At 45.4% G+C, this 19,164-nt stretch overlaps 1 protein-coding gene across 8 annotated transcripts in view; it reads left to right on the forward strand.

Annotated features, from left to right (window-relative positions):
* Positions 1-19,164, forward strand: part of SGSM2 (small G protein signaling modulator 2) — a 39,442-nt gene that overhangs the window by 16,425 nt on the left and 3,853 nt on the right. For 3 of the 8 annotated variants that reach the window (XR_004499851.1, XM_015646900.2, XM_015646903.3), the window contains exons 3-21: positions 546-708; positions 2,486-2,647; positions 4,548-4,615; positions 5,113-5,258; positions 5,613-5,747; positions 6,153-6,277; positions 6,571-6,638; positions 6,998-7,161; positions 7,662-7,791; positions 9,171-9,305; positions 11,877-12,027; positions 12,597-12,661; positions 13,037-13,182; positions 13,605-13,733; positions 16,266-16,448; positions 16,807-17,181; positions 17,855-17,979; positions 18,421-18,503; positions 18,978-19,087. Coding sequence is in view for 7 of the 8 variants with exons in the window: in XM_015646900.2 (XP_015502386.1) it covers positions 546-708; positions 2,486-2,647; positions 4,548-4,615; positions 5,113-5,258; positions 5,613-5,747; positions 6,153-6,277; positions 6,571-6,638; positions 6,998-7,161; positions 7,662-7,791; positions 9,171-9,305; positions 11,877-12,027; positions 12,597-12,661; positions 13,037-13,182; positions 13,605-13,733; positions 16,266-16,448; positions 16,807-17,181; positions 17,855-17,979; positions 18,421-18,503; positions 18,978-19,087 (2,663 nt within the window). In the remaining variant the exon portion in view is untranslated. The remainder of the gene's footprint in view (positions 1-545; positions 709-2,485; positions 2,648-4,547; positions 4,616-5,112; positions 5,259-5,612; positions 5,748-6,152; positions 6,278-6,570; positions 6,639-6,997; positions 7,162-7,661; positions 7,792-9,170; positions 9,306-11,876; positions 12,028-12,596; positions 12,662-13,036; positions 13,183-13,604; positions 13,734-16,265; positions 16,449-16,806; positions 17,182-17,854; positions 17,980-18,420; positions 18,504-18,977; positions 19,088-19,164) is intronic. The other 5 variants (XM_015646902.2, XM_015646901.2, XM_015646904.3 and 2 more) reach the window with 5 other exon arrangements.

Here is a 19,164-nt window from a genome sequence, read left to right on the forward strand (position 1 = left end):
CACCCCGGGCACACAGAGCTGGCTCTTTTCCCTCGCCTGTGAATGAATTGGTCTGTTCTCCTTCATCCCTTTGTATGACTCTGTGAGTCATCTGCAGTCTCACTTCAGAAGCTGATAGACAAGGAAGGCTTATTTTTTGTTTTGATTTGTTTTGTTGTTTTTTTAAAAATTTGTCTTTCTCATTTCCTTTCCCTGCAGCAGGTTACATGAGAACAGGATAGATTTCTGCTGCAGTCTTGCAAGGCTGGCATAGTGCAGTGTTTTACCAGTGGCCATCAGGGCATGTTAGTGTGGTTCTGTGTGGCACATGTAAAGTGGGCTGAAAATACTTGGAGACATTCCAGTTCATTTATATACTGCCATTACCTGTATTTACAAGGTGCTTGTAGTTGCAGATTAGACACATGCTCATGTCATCTGATTCTGAGTTCTTGTCTGTCCCCCCTGTTCTGTTGGTGACCCACATGTGCCCAGGGGCCATGAGCAGGTGATGCTGGCCGAGCAGGAGGCAGTGGGAGCAGTAACGCTCTGTCCCCTTCCCGCAGGTGTGGTGGAGGCGTGTCTCCTGCACATGCTGAAGCGCAGGGCTGCTGGCTTCCTGCGCACCGACAAGGTGGCCGCACTCTTCACCAAGGTGGGCAAGACCTGTGCCATAGCTGGAGACGTGTGCAAGAAGGTGCAGGAGCTGCAGCAGCAGATAGAGAGCAGGTGAGGCTGAGGACTGATTATCAGCCAGGTGGATGCAGTGTGTGTGTGCAGCGTGGTGGGACACAGACTGCCCCGTGCATGCACAGGAGCCTGTCTCGGCCATGGACGCTGCAGCCTTGTCTTGTCAGTGGCTGTAGATGTTTGTGTTTGATCAAACTAGCAGTTTGAGATGGGGAACTGGGGCTTTGGTGTTTCATTTTGCTTCTCAGTACAGCAGAGGAGCATATTCAGCCCACAAACAGCAACAGAAGTGACTAATTACTGGTGATTTCAGAGAGGGCTCGCAGTCAGGATATGGTGGACCAGCTTGGACTGTTGGTGGGAAGGGAGGGGATGAAAGGAGGAACTCAAGAACAGACATACTGGAAAAGCTGTTTTGGCATGCTCCTGCCAAACCAGGAATAAATTTGTTGGTATCATAGCAGAAACAGTTCAATTAGTGGATATGAAGAATGATGGGAAGAAAGATGTTACAGGAAAACTGTTCAGTACATACTGGACTTAAGCACAACAGAATCTTGAAGTGAAGGACTTGAGGTTACTGAAAGTCTTAGACTTTTTGCTGGTGGTGAGTAGCAAAGTTAAAATTTTCCATGTGGTTCTGTAGATGGACTCACAGTGCATGAGAGTCTTGTCCTATAAGCTCATGACAAGAGCATTTTTAATCCTGTTTGTAGGCACTGCTGAGCCCTAAGAGCTCTACACATATCCTAGGAACTGTTAGCCTCCAATCAATTTGCTGTAAGAAGGGCTTTGCTGAGAGAGCTTGCCTTCAATTATGGAGTTATTTAAATTAGCACTTATATTTCTATGTAATTTTCTGACATTTATCTTTATTAGACTTGTAATTGTCAGACTTTGTTATGTAGTTTTTGACTGATATATACCTATTTTTGATCTATTTTTAATTGTGCCTACTGATACAGACAGGGAATTTATTAATTTTAGTTTTTTAAATGTTGGGAAGAAGGATGCTTTCTACTGAAAATTCACCATCTTCTCTTCTGGTTAAGAGCCCACACAAACACCCCTCAACCACCAGAGAACTTGGGCTGTGTACTCTAACAGAGAGGAGCAAATGAACTGAAGTTCTGTGGTTTCTCTAGACAAATTTTGTGTGTTTTTCAGCTATTAGCAACCACAAAATTTAAGTGCTGTAGAAAATATGCACAGCAAAGACACTATTGGGAAATACTGCAGGGGGTGGACTCGCTCTGCTGGATGTATGAAATGAGACAGAAGGGCTGTAACAGCATATCTGTTCCTGAGGCTGTGGCTTAAGAAAAGCCCTGTTTAGGATGCAACTAAACACACCCAAATTGTTCTGCTGTCAGTGGTGTCACTTGTCTTCCTTGCCTGTGGACATGCTGACATGGGCTCCTGTAGGACTTGGGACCCTGTCAATGCAGAGGGGAATTACAGATCTCACCCAAACCACCCATAACAAATGTATTAACTTTATGTAAATGAACAGTCTCCTGAAAGGAAACCCAGGTGCTGGCAAAAAACCTGAAAATGTCTTTGCTCAAAGAGGCAAAATGGGACTTTCTTCTATTTCAAGGGAAGTTTTCTGGAAAAGACATTTAGAGGATTCCTGTTCCACTCAGCCCAGGGCAGTGTGTGGAGAGCCAAGGCACATGTCCCTGTGCTTTACAGCCACCTTTCTCCTGCAGCTCCACTGTGTTACCTGATGCAGGAGGATGGGTTTCACTGGATGATGGAGCTGTCATCAAGCAGTGCAAATTCTGACTACTTTTATTTTTATCACCTTTTGCAGGAAAAATCAGCCAAATGGGCAGGAACCCCTCAAAAGGCAGGGCTCAACCACAAGCAAAACACCTGTCCTGACACCTCAGGCCATCAAGCACATCTGGGTTCGGACAGCCTTGATTGAGAAGGTGTTGGACAAGATTGTGCAGTACATTGTTGATAACTGCAGGTAAGGAAAGCAGCAGAAGCACGTGGATTTGTTGGACTTTTAGGTGTCTGCAGCAAGGGATTTCATCAAAAGTCTTCAGCAAACCCCTGTCATGTGGGCTTCTGGTAAGATGAAAACCAGTTACATAGGCATTTAAAAAAAATGTACTATAGTTTTTCATCAGTGACAGTATTTCAGGCTTACAAAAAAGCATTAACAGGCATTCAGCTTTCCAGAAATCAGCTACAAACCTAACTTCAAGTATATTAGGTGCCCATATTCTAATGGGACCTAGAGCTTAGTGGAATAGAAATGTGTTCTAATAGGTCATGAGTTGAAAATAATCCTTCAGAACTTTAGGATGTCAGAGAGGAAAATGCCTTTTGTAAAAGAAAGAAAGGAGATTAGAACAGGAGGAGCTAGTGACATAAAACCTTAGGGCTGTGAAAACAGGTTCTTTGAATCATGTTTCCTTTTTAGAAAAATTAAACTTTGTGTAAAGTGAGTGTCTTCCCTTGTAAAACCAAAGATCATCAGTGTTTTATGGATGTATTCCCCACAGACTCGTTAAGAGGCAAAAATGAGTCCTCTCTGTTCTGTTCTTGCTTCCTGCTGCCCAGCATCAGCTGTGGTTTGCCAAGGAGTGGCTCTTAACTCCTACCCTTCCTGCCCTCCCATAACCCATGATACTGAACACTTAATGGGACAGACTTAGAACAATCTCGCATAAAAAGAGAAAGGAAGGGACCCTGAAGCTTGCTGTGGTCCCAGAAAGGCACTTTGTTGGCAGGGGTGCTCTTCTTCTGCCCTGGCAACACATTCTTGTTCATCCAAAGCCAATGGGTCTGAACAAGGATGAGAACTAAGGGCAAAGCAGCTTGTTTTCACAGTATTTTCCAAGTTTGTGTTACTGTTTCCCTTGTCATCAGCTTTACTTTCATGATGTATCTTGCCACTAAAAGCAAGAGAATGTAAGAAAGGTCTTTGTGCTGTTCAAGCAAACTGTTGCTCTGGGATATGTAATGCCAGCTTGGATTTTATGAGCTGTGTGCAGAAGAGACAGAGGGAGGGTTGGCCATGTCCCAGAGACACAGTTAATGAAAGCATTTTAGTCCACTGTCTCAGTGTCTGCAGATACATGGGCACAAGGGGTTTTAATTTCTTTTCCACGTAATCCACAGGAGACACATCAGGGGAGTTTGCTCTCAGTTGTTCCATCACTGTGTGTTGTAGATATTCACTTCACTGCCTTCCCCATACTTTTAGATAAGTTAGGATCAGGTCCTTCATTGCAGGTGTGTGATTTTGAGAACTTGACTTGGTGAATAAAACAAACCTTTTCGTAAGGCTTTTGTGTCATAACTGTTCAAATGCTCCATGTTCACGTCCTTCAGCTGTTCTGTTCTGGAGGAAGAGCAGATGCTTTAGAGTTTGAGCCCCATCTAGTGAACAGACCACAGAGGACAGTGGCAATCAAGAGCTATGGGTGTTTGGATTTTTTGGCTATGTGGTTTTGCAAAGCAGCTTTGCCTGCTGCAGTGGCAAGACTTCGGGGTCATTGCAAGAGCAATGTAGTAGTTCACTATTCTTCACAGTGCTTCAAGATGATTCCTCAAAGATGGAAGAGATGTTTAAGAATGTGTGGATTGTTTTGCCTCTGTGGAAAATGGACAAAATTACTTGCAGAGAACTATTGTTTGTTCCCATATTGCAATTCTGCCCAAAGCCCCAAATCAAATATACTGGGTAAACACACTGAGCACAAGGCAAGCTCCTGCTTCTCTGAGCTCAGCTGAAAAATAGATGAGACAGAATGAGCATATCGAGAGGCCCATTGTATTACACCTGTAGCTAAACCTAAGCTTTGAAATGGTTCATACCAACAAATGTTTTTAACTGGGCTCTGATCTTTTATTCCTAGTAAATACTACGAAAAGGAAGCTTTACTGGCAGATCCTGTTTGTGGCCCAATACTGGCTTCTCTGCTAGGTGAGTTCTTGCAAAGTTACTTCTTATGCTGAAGAAAAGAAATAGTTTCTTAAAGCATTTTGCATTATGATAGTGTAACAAGAGGTGAATTTTATATCTTGTATGTAACTATTTATAATAGAGAAACAGTGAAGATGTTTTGTTGCTTACAAGACCAGAGGAGACTGATCATCTGGTTTTATTAGTAATTATTGGTTGGATCAGAAAGCAGAATGGAAATGGATTTTTACTGAATGCTTGCTGGCAGTTTGTGACTGCTAATGCTGCTGTGGCAGGGTACTGTGTCCTACAGGAACACTCTTATACAGCCCTGGCTAATAGGAGTGATACATTATTATATTGTTGTCTGTTTGTGGGCTGATCCCGTAGGATCAGTGACCATTAATATTCACTTGGCTTAAGAAGGAAATCTCACCTTCAGTGCTCAGCCAGCAGGATAGCACTGGGTGTGTTTCTGAACAGACTCAGAAGGTTTCTCCCTTGGTCTCTTTTCCTAGTTGGACCTTGTGCTCTGGAGTACACCAAGCTAAAGACAGCTGACCACTACTGGACAGACCCTTCAGCCGACGAGCTGGTGCAGCGGCACCGGATCCACGGCACACACGGCCGCCAGGACTCCCCCTCCAAGCGCCCAGCCCTGGGAGTAGGTATTTACTCTGTACCTGTTTCTGAGTTAGGGACAGGCTGATAATAAAAACAGCCTCATCAGGGAGATACCTGAATCTGGAACAGCCTTTCTTCTCTCTTCTGTAATGGAGCTTTATCACATATTACAAGTCCATTTGGGCCACAATGGCCTCTTTATGTAGAAAAGTTTGAGATCCAGCACTAAACTCTGGCTTTTGACGGTTGTGATCTGACCAGGTAGTTCACAAGAAATTCTGAGCTGCCGTGGTCAGGGCTGAGTTAAGAGTCCAGGTGATTTCTCTGCAAGCCCCTCTCTTGAGGCTGAGTTCCTGTGGTGTGCCCTGCCTGACCTGCCCTGGCTGTGTTGTAGATCCGGAAGCGCCATTCCAGTGGCAGCACGTCAGAAGATCGCTTTGCTGCTTCGGCGCGGGAGTACGTGGAGTCCCTGCACCAGAATTCCCGGACACACCTTCTCTACGGCAAAAACAACGTCCTGGTGCAGCCAGTGAGTGCCTGCAGCTTGGGGCTGGGGCTGGGGCAGAGCTCAGACCTGTCAAGGGGTCTGTTCTCAGCACAGAGCTGCCTTTTTCTTGGTTCTTCTGTGCTGGGGTAGGTTTGACACGTGACAAATGCTTTTACTGCCTGACCACTGTCAATGAGCAGTGGCCCTTTAGGCAGGAACAAACATACTGGACTGTATTCCATAAACCTGCTGACCGTGTTGTGGTTCTTCTCCTCTTTCTAGTAGCAATATTGCATACCAGTACTTTTGCTGGGTTTCCTGCATTGCTTCCCACATACTGCAGCTTTGGAACCTGCATGGCATAGAAAGACTGGAACATATATTTTTATGCAGATATTTTGTGCACTTGAGTCACCTGGGTTGTTTGTTTGTTACTTCTGTGAACAGAAAGATGACTTGGAGGCAATTCCTGGGTATCTTTCCCTTCATCAATCAGCTGATAGTTTGACATTGAAATGGACTCCAAACCAGCTGATGAATGGAGCCCTTGGAGATTCGGAACTGGAGAAAAGGTATTTGTTGCATTCAGGAAAGATGGGAAGTACTGTGTAACCTGCTGAGGGGCACCAGGAAAGAGGAAGGGGAGGGCAATAGGGAAGCAGAGGTTGTACAAACTGGTACCAGAATATCCAGTGTGAAGAAACTAGCTTTCCTTTGACATTTACTTGACTAATAATTTACTTTAATTGGCCAAATTTAATAAGCAGTTATTAACTTAGCAGAGTCTTTCTGTCAGGTGCTTGAAATTGCAAGCATTCCTGAATATGGAAAAGACAATGTTTCCTGCACTTTCCTTCCCTCTTAGTGTTTACTGGGACTACGCATTGATTGTGCCACTGAGCCAGATTGTCTGCATCCACTGCCATCAGCAACGTAAGCATAACCCTTAAGCATATATTCCTTAACAATACAGAACAGGGAGAGCTACTTGAGTGATTGCTTTTCATCCCTCAGTGTCAGGAACACCTCTGACTAGTTCTGGCCATGTGGGAATGAGTGTTAAAATCTCCAGTCCCAGGAGACAGAAGATGACAACTGTATGAGGCTTTCATAGTTTGCCTGTGTCTTGGGTTTCTTTAGGACTAGAGGGCTGATATCATCCTTAGATCACACTGTGCCTTACAAAGGTTTATTTATCTAGAGATGATCCCCAATAAAGTTTACTTAGAAGGTAAGAGCGGAAAATTGAGGCTCTGATGTAACAGTGTGGACTCCCCTTGTCCTCCTTGCAGCAGAAAGCAGATGGACATTAGTGCTGGTGAGTCAGGATGGGACTCAGAGGCCTCCACTGCACTTCCCCCAAGGAGGGCACCTCCTCGCCTTCCTGTCCTGTCTGGAAAATGGGCTCCTACCCCGTGGCCAGCTGGAGCCCCCACTGTGGTCCCAGCAGGGCAAGGTACTGCTTTTTCTGGTGAGCTCTTGGGTGAGGCTGGTGTTGGTATCTCTGCTCCACAGGGCCTGGGCACTGACTTCCAGCTGCTTTATGGTAAAGTAGGATGCAAAATAACTCCATTTAGTCCAGTTTGCTTCTTATACATGTGATCTATAAAAATTGTTCATACCTTCACTGAACAAATAGCTGGAGTCTGCTGTTGCATCAAGATACAAGCCCACACAATAGGAGTGAGACTCAGATGGACTGGACAGAGCTGCTGCCAGAGGCTTGTGGTGCCCAGCTCCTATAGATTACAAGAAAAGGCTGGTTTATAGCACAAAGAAAAAGTAGTATTGTATATCCCTAAACCACCAGCTGTATATGACTTCACTGTTTTCCCCCTCACCTCCTCCCAGCATTGAAAGTTTGGTGATTTAAGATTTCAGAGGTCTGTGGTACTTAGTTTGTTGTTCTCTGTTAGTCACTCATAGCTGAATGTATGGAATTATTGTTTTCTCTAGGGCAAGGTGTTTCCAAAGCTTCGAAAACGGAACAGCAACAAGTCAGTGGACCTGGAGGAGATGCCAGCTGAGGACACATCCACAGACTATGTCTTCAGAATTATCTATCCTGGACACAAGCATGATAACAGTAAGTGCCTTTGTTCTGCTTTGTTTAAAAAAAAAAAAAAACAACAAAACAAATGAAGAATCAAATCAGGCATCTGAGAAAATTTTGAAGTAATACCCTGGGACATACCTGCAGGTGACAAGCCACATCTTTTTAAGGGGGTAAAAAAAAACCAAACCTCTAATAAATTTCACTGAGAGTAGTTGTGATCAACAGGTACAGCTTAGATTTCCTTAATGCAGTGAAAGTTGCTATCTTAGTGGAAATGGAGTTGAGGTGGGGAATTTTTCATTTTCTCTGTGTTTTACAGAGGAAGTTTTCAAAATACTCCCCTGGGCTTGCAAACTGAGTCTGAAACAAAAAAGATTGCTTGACTAGCCAAGAGCAGTTTTGCTCCTGAAGTGAGGATATTTTTACTGGCCACAATGCTTGCTCATAATGTTGTTATTAGGAAAAAAATCCAACCATAAACTCTGAAAAGTACCCCAAGAACTCCCTGGGCTAAGTTTTCCTGGCTTGGAAGCAGAAACTTAACAATGGATAAACAAAGGTCCTTCCAAGGAAACTAAATGAATTCCCAAGCACCAAACCACCTCATGTCATCAGTGAATACAAATTCCTTACATGCAAGAAGGCATTTGAGCTGGTTCTCAAACAGCATGTTCAGTTTTATTCCCATTGGTAAAGAAGCAAGAATTTCCTGAGAAGATCAGACCATAAAGTTTACAGGGGATTTGGAGTTACTGCTCATACTGGGACTTACTGCAGCTGAGAAAGCAGGAGTCTCCTCTGCAGCCTCCTGACCCCAGGCCTGGGCCACAGCGCTGGCTGGGCTTTGTCAGGCTCCTGGGCTGGCACAGGTAAGTCCATGCACACACCAGCAAAGCACCTGGTGGAGGGGCTGCAGAGCCCTGGGCTCGTGGGGCAGGAGGTGCAGGTCCTGTGCCAGGCAGGAACTCTGCCTGTCTGCAGAGCCACACACAGCTGGGAGCGAGGGTTTGCTGTCCAGATGCATCTGGCACAGGTTTCAGAGAAGGGGTCGCAGCATTGCTAGGGGCACAGTGAAGGACAGAAGCTAGCTGGAGACTAGAATTCCTGTGGAGCTTTGCTCAAAAGCATGCTCAGCTGCTGCAGGCTGGCATGGGGATCTTTCTCCCTTGCCATGGTGTGCCACGTGTGCTCTCACAGCCTGTGTGCACTCAAAGGCTGGCCTGAGTTTGGTGGAGCATGCTTTGTTTCTGTAAGAAACTCAGTTTTCACACCCATTTACAAGAGCTTGTGCCCTCAAGCAGAGGGCAGGATTCAGGTCCTTTGTCTTTGCTGACCATGTCCTTTTGAGCTTTCCCACAGCACTGAGTTCTTTCTTCTTATGCTCCTCTTTCACTATTTTCTTTGAGCAGTAACTATTAACTACCACCACTTAGCTGCCAGCCGCTCTACCTCTGTTGACGATGATGAGGAGGAGGAAGATAAGCTACACGCAATGCTATCAATGATCTGCTCTCGGAACCTCACAGCTCCTAATAGGATGAAAGGTTTTTATCCTCCTCCCCCTGTGTCCCAGAGCTCTCTTGCAGCTCCTTCCACTGATGCATACAACAGTGTTGGCATTATTACAGGGAAAGACATTTCACTCACACTGTGAGATCTGGAGATGGAGGTGACTGTGTAGAGAGGCTGGGAATGGGCTCACAGCCTGTGGGGAGTGGGAGCAGCATCTTCCCTCTCCCTTGATGTGTGTGCTGCTGAGCAGCAAACCTCCTCTCCTCTGGGGCTTCCTGCCCCATCTTCATAAAGGCTGGATACTGGAGCAGGTTCTCAGGAGAGAAGGAGGGAGTGTAACAGCTTTGTGTTCTCACAGATGAGGTAGCAGAGTATGCAGAGAAGGCTATGTGGAGATACAGTGCCTGTCTGGGGTCGGTGACTTCATTCCACTTGCATCCATAGGCTGGGTGGGCTTCAGAGGATCAGCTGTGAGCTCCACCACCCACAAATTTGTCATCTATTTCTTCGTATTATTTAAGCTGGTATTCTCAAGATGTGTGTGCATTTGGCATCCAGTAGTTTAGTTCTGCATTCTGAGAAGTCCTTGCTTTTATACCCTGGACTGGTGGGACTGACTGCAAGAGACAATAATTGCCCTGCATCTCTGTACAATGCTGAAGTTCTGGGTTGGACAGGGTAGGAATAGGTGTTCAAGGAGAGCCTCAATTCTTCTAGGCTGCCCATGCACTTATCCCAAGGCAGCAGCCCCTGGAAATTGATAAAGCCCAACCCAAGTTAATAAAGAATTCTTGGAAGGTATGGATAGAAAGAAGTTCCAAAAATAGTGCTCCCTTTGGAAAAAGATGCTGTTTTAGGAAGTTTCAGTGTCCTAACTGATTGTGCTTGGATATGGGCAAAAATGGGAAGAACGTTCAATTGCCACATACATGTTAAGCATAAGGCAGACAATTTAGTCTTTGGTCAGTTGATAGAACATGTAAGTTATGCTACTAGAATGGCTGTCAGGTGTCTGCTTTTGGTTATTTAATCTTGAAGGGGATGGTAGAGTTAGGGATGTATCTGGGAATAGCCTGGCTGGGCTGCTGTCTCTCCAGCAGCCCCATCCCATAATGACAACACTGTTGTAGCAGGTTTGCCAGCCATCTGCTTTGACATTTTGCAACATGCTCGACTTTTGCATGTAGCTGAAGTTACAGATAACACCACTACAATTAAATAAAAGATGCTGTTCACTCTAATTCTTCACTAATTCAGGTACCTTTCATCTGAATCTTTAGGTTCTGTGGGGTTCTTTCCTTGTTTCTCTAAAAAAACAGAATAAAAAATTAAAACTGAAAAGACCAATTTTCCTGTCTACAGAGGGGAGGCAAAAACTAATGATCTAAAAATGTTTATCCAATGGTTTTTATTTGAACCCAATAAGAAGCTGCAATAAAGACTGGGTCGTTCAGCTCCTTCCTGAAGAATTAAGGTGAAGAGCATTTTTGCATCACACTTTGTTTTGTGAAATGAAACACACATGACTGCTTCCGCATGAGCCTGTGCTTTTTCTGTTAACAAATGGGTTTACTCCATGCCTCCCTCACCTCTGCCCACTTTCTAATAGGCACTCCTAAAATGCTTAGTGCTACCTTGATTTAAAATGCATGAGATGGTTTGGAATTGCCCCCCCGCCCCCAACCACTCAACAAATACCTGTTTTAAAAGCACGGCCCAGGGGACTGGATTTTGCTTGTAACTGTTAATCTAGTGGCATACTTTATAACATACATTATTGTATTTGCCTTAATTTTAATCATGGGTGAGCTGAAAGGCCAGTTATTTATTATAAAGCAAAAGCCCCACGAGTTCAAATGCCAGCTGAGAAGGCTGAAGAGCTGAAGCCAAGCTTTCTGAAGGGAGCTGCTGATTTTTTGAGTTGCCTTTCTGAAGCTGGTTAAAAAGGCAAATAGATTTGGTGGAGCAGGGATAACTCAGGAAGCTGCATAGTACAGTTGGATCAGATACTTCTGTAGAGAGTATTCTTTTATGAATATAGTGTGGGCATTAGCAGGACCGGAACTGTCCTTCTCTGCTAAGTATTTTAGGATCTGGTTCTGAAGAGGAAAGCATCATCTTCTGAAAGTAACTGACTCAGTTTGCCTTAATTTCTTTTCATTCTCCAGCTTTCACTCTGGCTGGACCAGCAGTTCTATGGCTGATTCTAGGAACTGCAAAATGAAATCCTGAGGCCTGAATTAAATAGAAGGTCGGGCTAGATGATCTCTTCTGGCCATAAATAACATTTCCATAGTATTACATAAGAACCAGTTGAGTTGTTACTGCAGCACCCTTTTGTCTAGTCTCTTGAAACATGAACTGGGATGTGCATGGGCAAGAGAGGTGTAAATGGTGAAGGAGCTTGGCTTCCTGGGAAGGGACCCTGCACAGCATGCTGCAGGTCCAGAGCAGTGATTCTGAGGATGCCACTCTCCTGTTTCTGGAACCGAGGTTCAGAGCCTGTTGAGAAGTGAAGCATGAACCATCAGGATGCACAGGTGGAGGAGGGGGAGAGAAGGGAAAAGGCTGATGTCCTTCTGTCTTCTTTGGTTTTTCCACAGACACCAGTGAGATGATAGAGATGCAAGGCTTTGGGGCAAACCTGCTGTCATGGCAGCTGGAGCACTGCAGCCAGGGCTCCTCCTGTGTCTCCTGTTCCATGGGCAGCTCTCCCTATGACATTCCCAGCTGCTGCAACTGCATCCACGACCGGTGAGCAAGCTGTGCAGACAGCTTATCTGGGGACTGTGTGCATGCCACAGGTAAAAGCAGGAAGGTTTGAGTGGTTGCAGCACTCAAGACAAAGAGTAACAATTTTCAAGTAACAGTTTTCAAGTAGCTTCTAACATAAAAAATTGGCAGAGTTTGGCAGCAAGAAATTTAGTTTATTAAAACTAACCTGTTAAACTATGCTCAAGTCACATTTTGATAGAAAAAATTGTATCTAGTTCTTTTGTCTTGTGTAAAATACTTCGGCTCTGGGAATGTTATCTTTAACAAGTCATTAACAGTTGGATGAAGGGCAACAGTTCAATTTGACACAGACCTCTACAGTGCACCTGCAGCAATTGTGGCTGTGTGCCAGGGGGAAATCTGTCTGGGGCCGAAGTGTTGTTGGGGGAAATGCTTTAATAAGTGGAGTTTGCTTTTACTGCTCCTTTAATTAAGTAAGTCTTGGTGCAGGGAAATAATTGCTGTGTGTAGGACACAGGGATCAGCATGAAATTCCTGATGCTCTCTCTCCTCACCACCTGCTCTTGTCCTGTTGATGCCTCTCACAGAACTCCACTAAAGATGTTGTGTGAAAGCATGAAGAGGCAGATCATTTCAAGAGCTTTTTATGGATGTAAGTGGAACTTCTTATATCTGGCCCATGTGGTATCCACATGCTTATCTAAATAACATGGGATGTTTGGCTTAGAAAGCAGTCTGACCAGTAGGGTGGATGTAACTCCAGTGCCAGTATTTCAATATTTGTGAGTTTTGCAGCTGGCAGTGGGAGAAGTGATGCACAGTGGAGACAGAATGTAGTTTTACATGGCAGCATAACTCACGACGTGGATGTTGCTGTTCTGTGTCTGATCTGTTTAACATTTGGCTCTGCTGTAGTTGCTCATTCTCACACGGTGCAGAGCGAGCTCGGTGCAGGCACGACTGTTCCTGGGGCCCCAGAGCCCCTCAGGCAGGGCTGTGGCTGAGCTGGCCCTCGGTGTCCCCGCAGGGCTGGCTCACTGCCGACACCTGTCCACGGTGCGCACGCACCTCTCGGCGCTGGTCAACCACAGCATCGTGCCCCCCGCCAGCCCCGCCAGCACCGCCGCCGGCCTCACCACGGAGGTGTGGAGCAAGTACCAGAAGGACAAGAAGGTCAGTGACACGACCCCTTCGTGTCCGTGCGTGGGCTCCACACGCTGCGGCGTTGGGCAGGGAGCACCTGCACTGGCCCCAAGAAATGCTAAAGGTGTTTGACCACAGCTCACTTCTCAGCTAGTGACAGAGTCAGTTCTTACAATCTCTTCTCTCCTTTGCTTCTCTGATGATGACAAAGATATAAACTGGTATTGAAGCAACTGATCTGTTCAAATTTAGATTATTTTCATGGAAGGCATGACAGCCTGCATTAGACTGGATTTCAGCTAAGGCCCTAAAGGCTTGAATCAAGCTGCAGAGATTATTTAGTTCCTGCATGTATTTCACTGTCTCTGTACCCAGTGTGAAGCATCTCTGAGTGTATTTGAGTTAAATACAGATGTATTGCCTTCAACACCTCTTTCTCCTGGCCACTGCAGAACTACAAGGAACTGGAATTACTAAGAAGAGTTTACTATGGTGGGGTCCAGCATGAGATTCGAAAGGAAGTGTGGCCATTCTTGTTAGGTCACTACAAATTTGGCATGGCCAAGAAGGAGATGGACCAGGTAAGCCATAGCTTCTGTGGAATCCGAGTTATGGTTGCAGCGTAGGTTTTGTTTTCTGAATAGCAACTGTTGGTCTTTATTACTGTGTAATATTCCTAAGGAAAAACACTACTGAAAACATTACTAACGTATACTAGCAGAGGGGTTTTGATACTATGTTTTAATGTTTGAATGTCACTAAATGAGAGTTCTTTCTTTCTTCAAGTCAGGGAACCTGCATTCAGCTCTGCCTGTGGCATATACATGCCCTGAGCTTACCCTGTGTCCACAAATTTGTCACTTAGAAAATGGGGAGACATTGACAATTGGATGGGAATTTTCTTCACCCCTCCTTTTATATGGTGTGTTAGCTGAATTATACTTCAGACAGCTCCTTGAAATAACTACCTTTTCTCCATGGTACTGCATCTGCATGCATGGACTTCTGCTGGAGCTGGGAACAGCCCAGATGGACCCTCTGGAGTTACTGTGTGGTGGTAAAACATTGCTTTTCTGTGACATCACCCAAAGATTGGCTGAACTGGATGGAACAGTAATGAGGTTTGGCCTGGAATATAATTGACACGTTAATCTGCTTTTCAGTTAGTGTTATTACCAGGGACATAGCACTCATGCAGTAGCTGATTTGTCCTCCATTAAATTGATAAGGAGTGGTTTATATATCAAAACATTTGGCATTTGCTAACTCCCAATTACTTTACATGCCAAGGAGTAATTTATATCCCTGTAAGCACCTGCAGAGCAGAAGGGCAGCTTGACCTCGAGCCTTGCCATGGACAAATCAGTGTCTTGCAAATGGGGTACTTTCTAAACATCTCCCTTTTTACTAAACATTGCTGTGGCAATTTGAGTTGTCTTCCAATAATCTTTAAAAGCCAGTTCTGAACACAGATGGAGAAGGAGAGCCCTTCACTGTTCAAACTGGGTCACAGATTCTCCACCCTGAATTCAGTCATCTCAGTAGATGTTTATTATAGATTTCCTGGCTGTAGTGTGTACATCAGGAATGTTTTACTGAGCGCTGCTCCGTTCTTTATTTAATCTCAGATTTTCAAGAAAGGCAGGATATTGGAGGTTTCTTGCATAGATTGCATTTTGTTGTGTCTGATCTCCACACCTATATGAACTATTAGATTTATGATCCATGTGCAGATGGCGTGTCTAGAAATTAACAAAAAGACCCAGATGATTAGTTTTTAGAGTGGGAGATGTGAAGCCATCTCTCAGGGATGCTAGTCCCATCTCCAAAGGGCAAATGCATTTGTACAGCTGGAGCATAGGAGATTTGGCAAGAAGAGATAAATACTGGAGTCTTTATGATAGGAATTACAGTAAATTCATACAGAGATGTTACAAGATAGAAAAGATCTGATCTGCAGAACACAGGATCCTACAGAAGAATTTTCTCCCTGAGTTTGTACCCTACTCTAACCCAGGAGTACTCCAAACTTACCTGGAATTGTAATGAGCTACTCAACACCAATAGTAAACAAGAGTAATAACTGACTCCTCAAAGGAATGGGTTGTTGGAGACTGAAGCTTACACTGAATGTAGGAGTCTGTTAAATGAGTGACATGAAAACAGTCACAACACCTGCATGTACAGGAAACTCGTGTCCTTAAATGAAGTCACTGCAGGTGATTTATCGTCTTTGTCTTCTGAAGGTATTTTTGCACTCCCAGATGTGGCTGTCCTCCAGCCCTCCACTAACTGTAGTATTTTATGATTTATGACTCGACAGCTACCTCAAGTGACAAACAGCCTGCAGCTCTTAGCATGAATGCTCGGGTAGCAGCTCAGCCAGCCGAGTGCAGAGCCTGGAGGCAGCTCACAATTGTGGTTTCTCTTCAGCTCTTGACAAGTGACAGAGTAGTAAAATTGCTACATGTCCTTAATAGCTCAAGGGGGTTTCTGTGGCTGTCTTTCAAAAGAGAAAGCCACCAGTGACAAAGATCTGTTTTATTCCTGTGGTGCCCAGTGTGGATAGATTTGGCCATGCACAGTGCAGCCACAGGATGGGGCTGTGGGAGCTGGGATTCCAGAGTTTCTCCCGGGATCTGACTGTACAGGCTGGTGTCTATAAACTTGTGACCTGGAATTCTTCACAAGGGCTACCTTAGAGCTGGAACAGAGGAGTTGGAAGAGGTGTGATGGAATTAGGGATGATGCAGGTAGAGGCAGCGCTTGCTCTGTAGATTGCACCTGACTTCTGTGTGAGGTTTCACATGACATCTTTTGTTCTGTCCCAGGTCATGGTCACAGTGGCACAGTGCTTTGATAGTGTATGCACCTGCTTATATGGATCCCTTCTGGTGCCTACTGTGTTATTAAGTCCCTGCATTTAATACCCAGTACCTGACTACTGCTCTCCAGTCACAGGGATGTGCTGCTGCAGCAAAAGGGCCTTGGCATCCTTTGGGCTTTCAGTCTGAGACCCTGCATCTGCCTTAGACCTCTTCCTCCTGTTTCCTCCCAGTGTCAGTGCCTTCTGGCAAGGAGGGCAGCGTCTCAGGACGTGTCTCTGTCTGCAGGTGGATGCAGACATTGCTCTGAGGTACCAGAAGGTGATGGCTGAGTGGAAGGCCTGTGAGGTCATTGTGAAGCAGCGAGAGAAGGAGTCACATTCAGCCACGCTGGCCAAGTTTTCGTCGGGCAGCAGCATTGACAGCCACGTCCAGCGGCTCATCCACAGGGACTCCACCATCAGCAATGATGTAGGTATTCCCTTCCACTCACCATCTGGAGTGGGCAGTGCTCAGCATTTGCAGAGGTGCAGCCCCAGGAGGCAGAGATAGAGGTTAGCACAGCTCCTGAATCCTGGGCAGAGATTGGAGCTGTTGTGTCTCCTTGTTAGAGTGAAAAGCAGGTCTGAATTTTGGATAGTTTGCAGCTGTTCTTAGGCAGGACAGGTTCTTAGAGCCTAAGGGGCTCTAAGGTTCACCTACGAAGGCAGATCCCCTCTCAGCAGAGGAACAGCTCTCCAGATCTCTTCCTTGTAGGTGCTGTAGTCAGGCCCAGCACAGAGAAACGATCACTGCTATTGAAGCACATGTTTGGTTTTGCACGTCGCAGGTGTTCATATCTGTGGATGAAACAGACTCAGTGGAGCAGGAGCCCAAGGGCCAGGAGGACCCCACGCTGACAGCAGTGCCAGCCCCCGTGGCCGTGGAGTTCGACTCGCCCGACTCGGGGCTGCCGTCCTCCAGGAACTACTCGGTGGCCTCGGGCATCCTGTCCAGCATTGACGACGGGCAGAGCGGCTCCTTCGAGGATGGGGCTGAGGAAGAAGCCGGACCTGAGGCAGGAAGGACTGAGCCAGGCACACCCCGTGTGCAGAGAGCCAAGCCAGGGGTGCTGCAGTCGCAGGACTCCACCTCAGAGGAGCAGCTGTGTTCCCAGGGGGATTATTTAGTGGATGTCGCCTCTGTCTGCGCTGCATCCTACACAGTAGGTCGCAACCGAAGTACCATCATCTCTGCACAGCATTGCTTTTTTAGCAAACACTGGTACTTTTTCAGATAGGATTTAATGAGAGAGAGTCCCAAACTGGAACTACAGCTGGTGGGATCATAACTGAGGACTTTTGTATCCAAATCCTTTCATTTGGATTTTGAGCTAGATTGGAAATAAGGCAGCAAGAAACATTTATAGGTGTGTTTTTAAGCAGGAGGGCAAGACAGTCAGTGTGGTACATTTCTAGCAGTTAGAACTTTCTGGGGCCTGGGAGTGTGGACAACATACTGCTTGTCAGATTCTAGTGTTATTTAAAACAAGTTAAAACCTCCATCTAGTCAGATTGAACCACAACCTAAATCTAGATTCAAGATGCCACTACCTCTGTTACACTTGCTGTCTTACAGCAGCATAGTTTCTCCTTCTCTCTGCTGAAGTTATTTAGCTGGAAATAGCTGTTTGGAAATAGGAGAGGTTTAGCACATTTCCCAGTGAAAACAAATGTGTTTTACCTGGCATGTTTGACAGTAATTGAGTATTACAATACCCTCATCTGCTCAGAGTATAATTGTACTGTTTCTGGTTTGGTGATTCTCAGAGCAAATCTGCACAGAGTCCTGGGAATGCTGTAAACTTGGCAGATCTAACTAAAACTTCTCTGTTCTAGATAGAGTTATTGGACACTGTTGCCTTAAATTTGCACAGAATTGATAAAGATGTCCAGAGATGTGACCGGAATTACTGGTATTTTACTGCTGAGAACCTGGAGAAGCTCCGAAATGTCATGTGCAGGTAATGAGCTTGTAAACCCAACTACTTTCACATTTCTGCCAATCCATAATATAATTGATAAACTATAATAATATGCAAATAGCAGTCAATAACAATTCTCACTAATGAATTTAAAACAACTTGCCAGAAGGAGGAACAGGCAGGATGGCAGGTTAGAGCATAGATCTGAGTTTGGAATGCAGATTTGAGACAATTTCTCAAGTGGAAGACCCTATTTTAGAGCACTGTTCTCTGAATGTACTCTGAGGTTTGGGTTTCTCGTGATCAGGATGGTACCTCCATGCTCAGAGGGCCACTTTATCCAGGCAGGAAACAGTAAAGGGCTGTAAAATACTCTGGGAAGTGTCAGAAGGTTCTGAGATTCACACCTTCAGCAGCTGCTTAGGATTTGATCTCACACATGGAATCAGCCTTCAATACAAGGATTTCTTCTTTCCACAGCTATGTCTGGGAGCACCTAGAAGTTGGTTATGTCCAAGGAATGTGTGACCTCCTGGCTCCTTTGATGGTTATTCTTGACAATGGTAGGAAGGGGTTTCCTTTGGGACATGCTGGTATCCTTAGTGAGGTCTTTCCTTAGAAATGCTGTTTCAGAAGGGAAAAATGTCTACATTAACCAGGGCTAGGTCACCAGCAAAATCAAACCTGCAGCTTGTGATTTGTGTTTTTTCCACCTGTGGCTGTTGAAATGGCTCACATTAGTGTCTTGGGGCTGCCGTGTCACTCACTGACTTCCAGATTAAATTCCACCAAAGTTAGTAAAATTGCTGTGTTCTGGCAGTTCCTGATGCTGAAAAGTCGGCTGCAGGCTGGATTCTTTGAAACATAACCAGTGAAAATGGTCCAGAGTTGGGAACCAACCTCTCTTTCATCTAAATCCTGGGATTCAGAGAACAGCAAAGGGGAAGACCCTGTTTTTCCCAAGCCCTGCAGTTCCATTATTTTTGTTCAAGAAGTCCCACAGTTGCCAGCACTGAATATCTGCCTTGTCCCTGCAGATCAGCTGGCCTACAGCTGCTTCAGCCACCTGATGAAGAGGATGAGCCAGAACTTCCCCAATGGAGGTGCTATGGACATGCACTTTGCCAACATGCGCTCCCTTATCCAGGTGAGTCTGCTTTTAGGGTGTCTGAAAGAAGACAAGGCTGTGGCAGAGGCTCAGTGAAGGGTGAGAGCTCCAAGGAG

The sequence above is a fragment of the Parus major genome, chromosome 19 (genome assembly GCF_001522545.3).
Source record: "Parus major isolate Abel chromosome 19, Parus_major1.1, whole genome shotgun sequence".
Taxonomy (NCBI): domain Eukaryota; kingdom Metazoa; phylum Chordata; class Aves; order Passeriformes; family Paridae; genus Parus; species Parus major.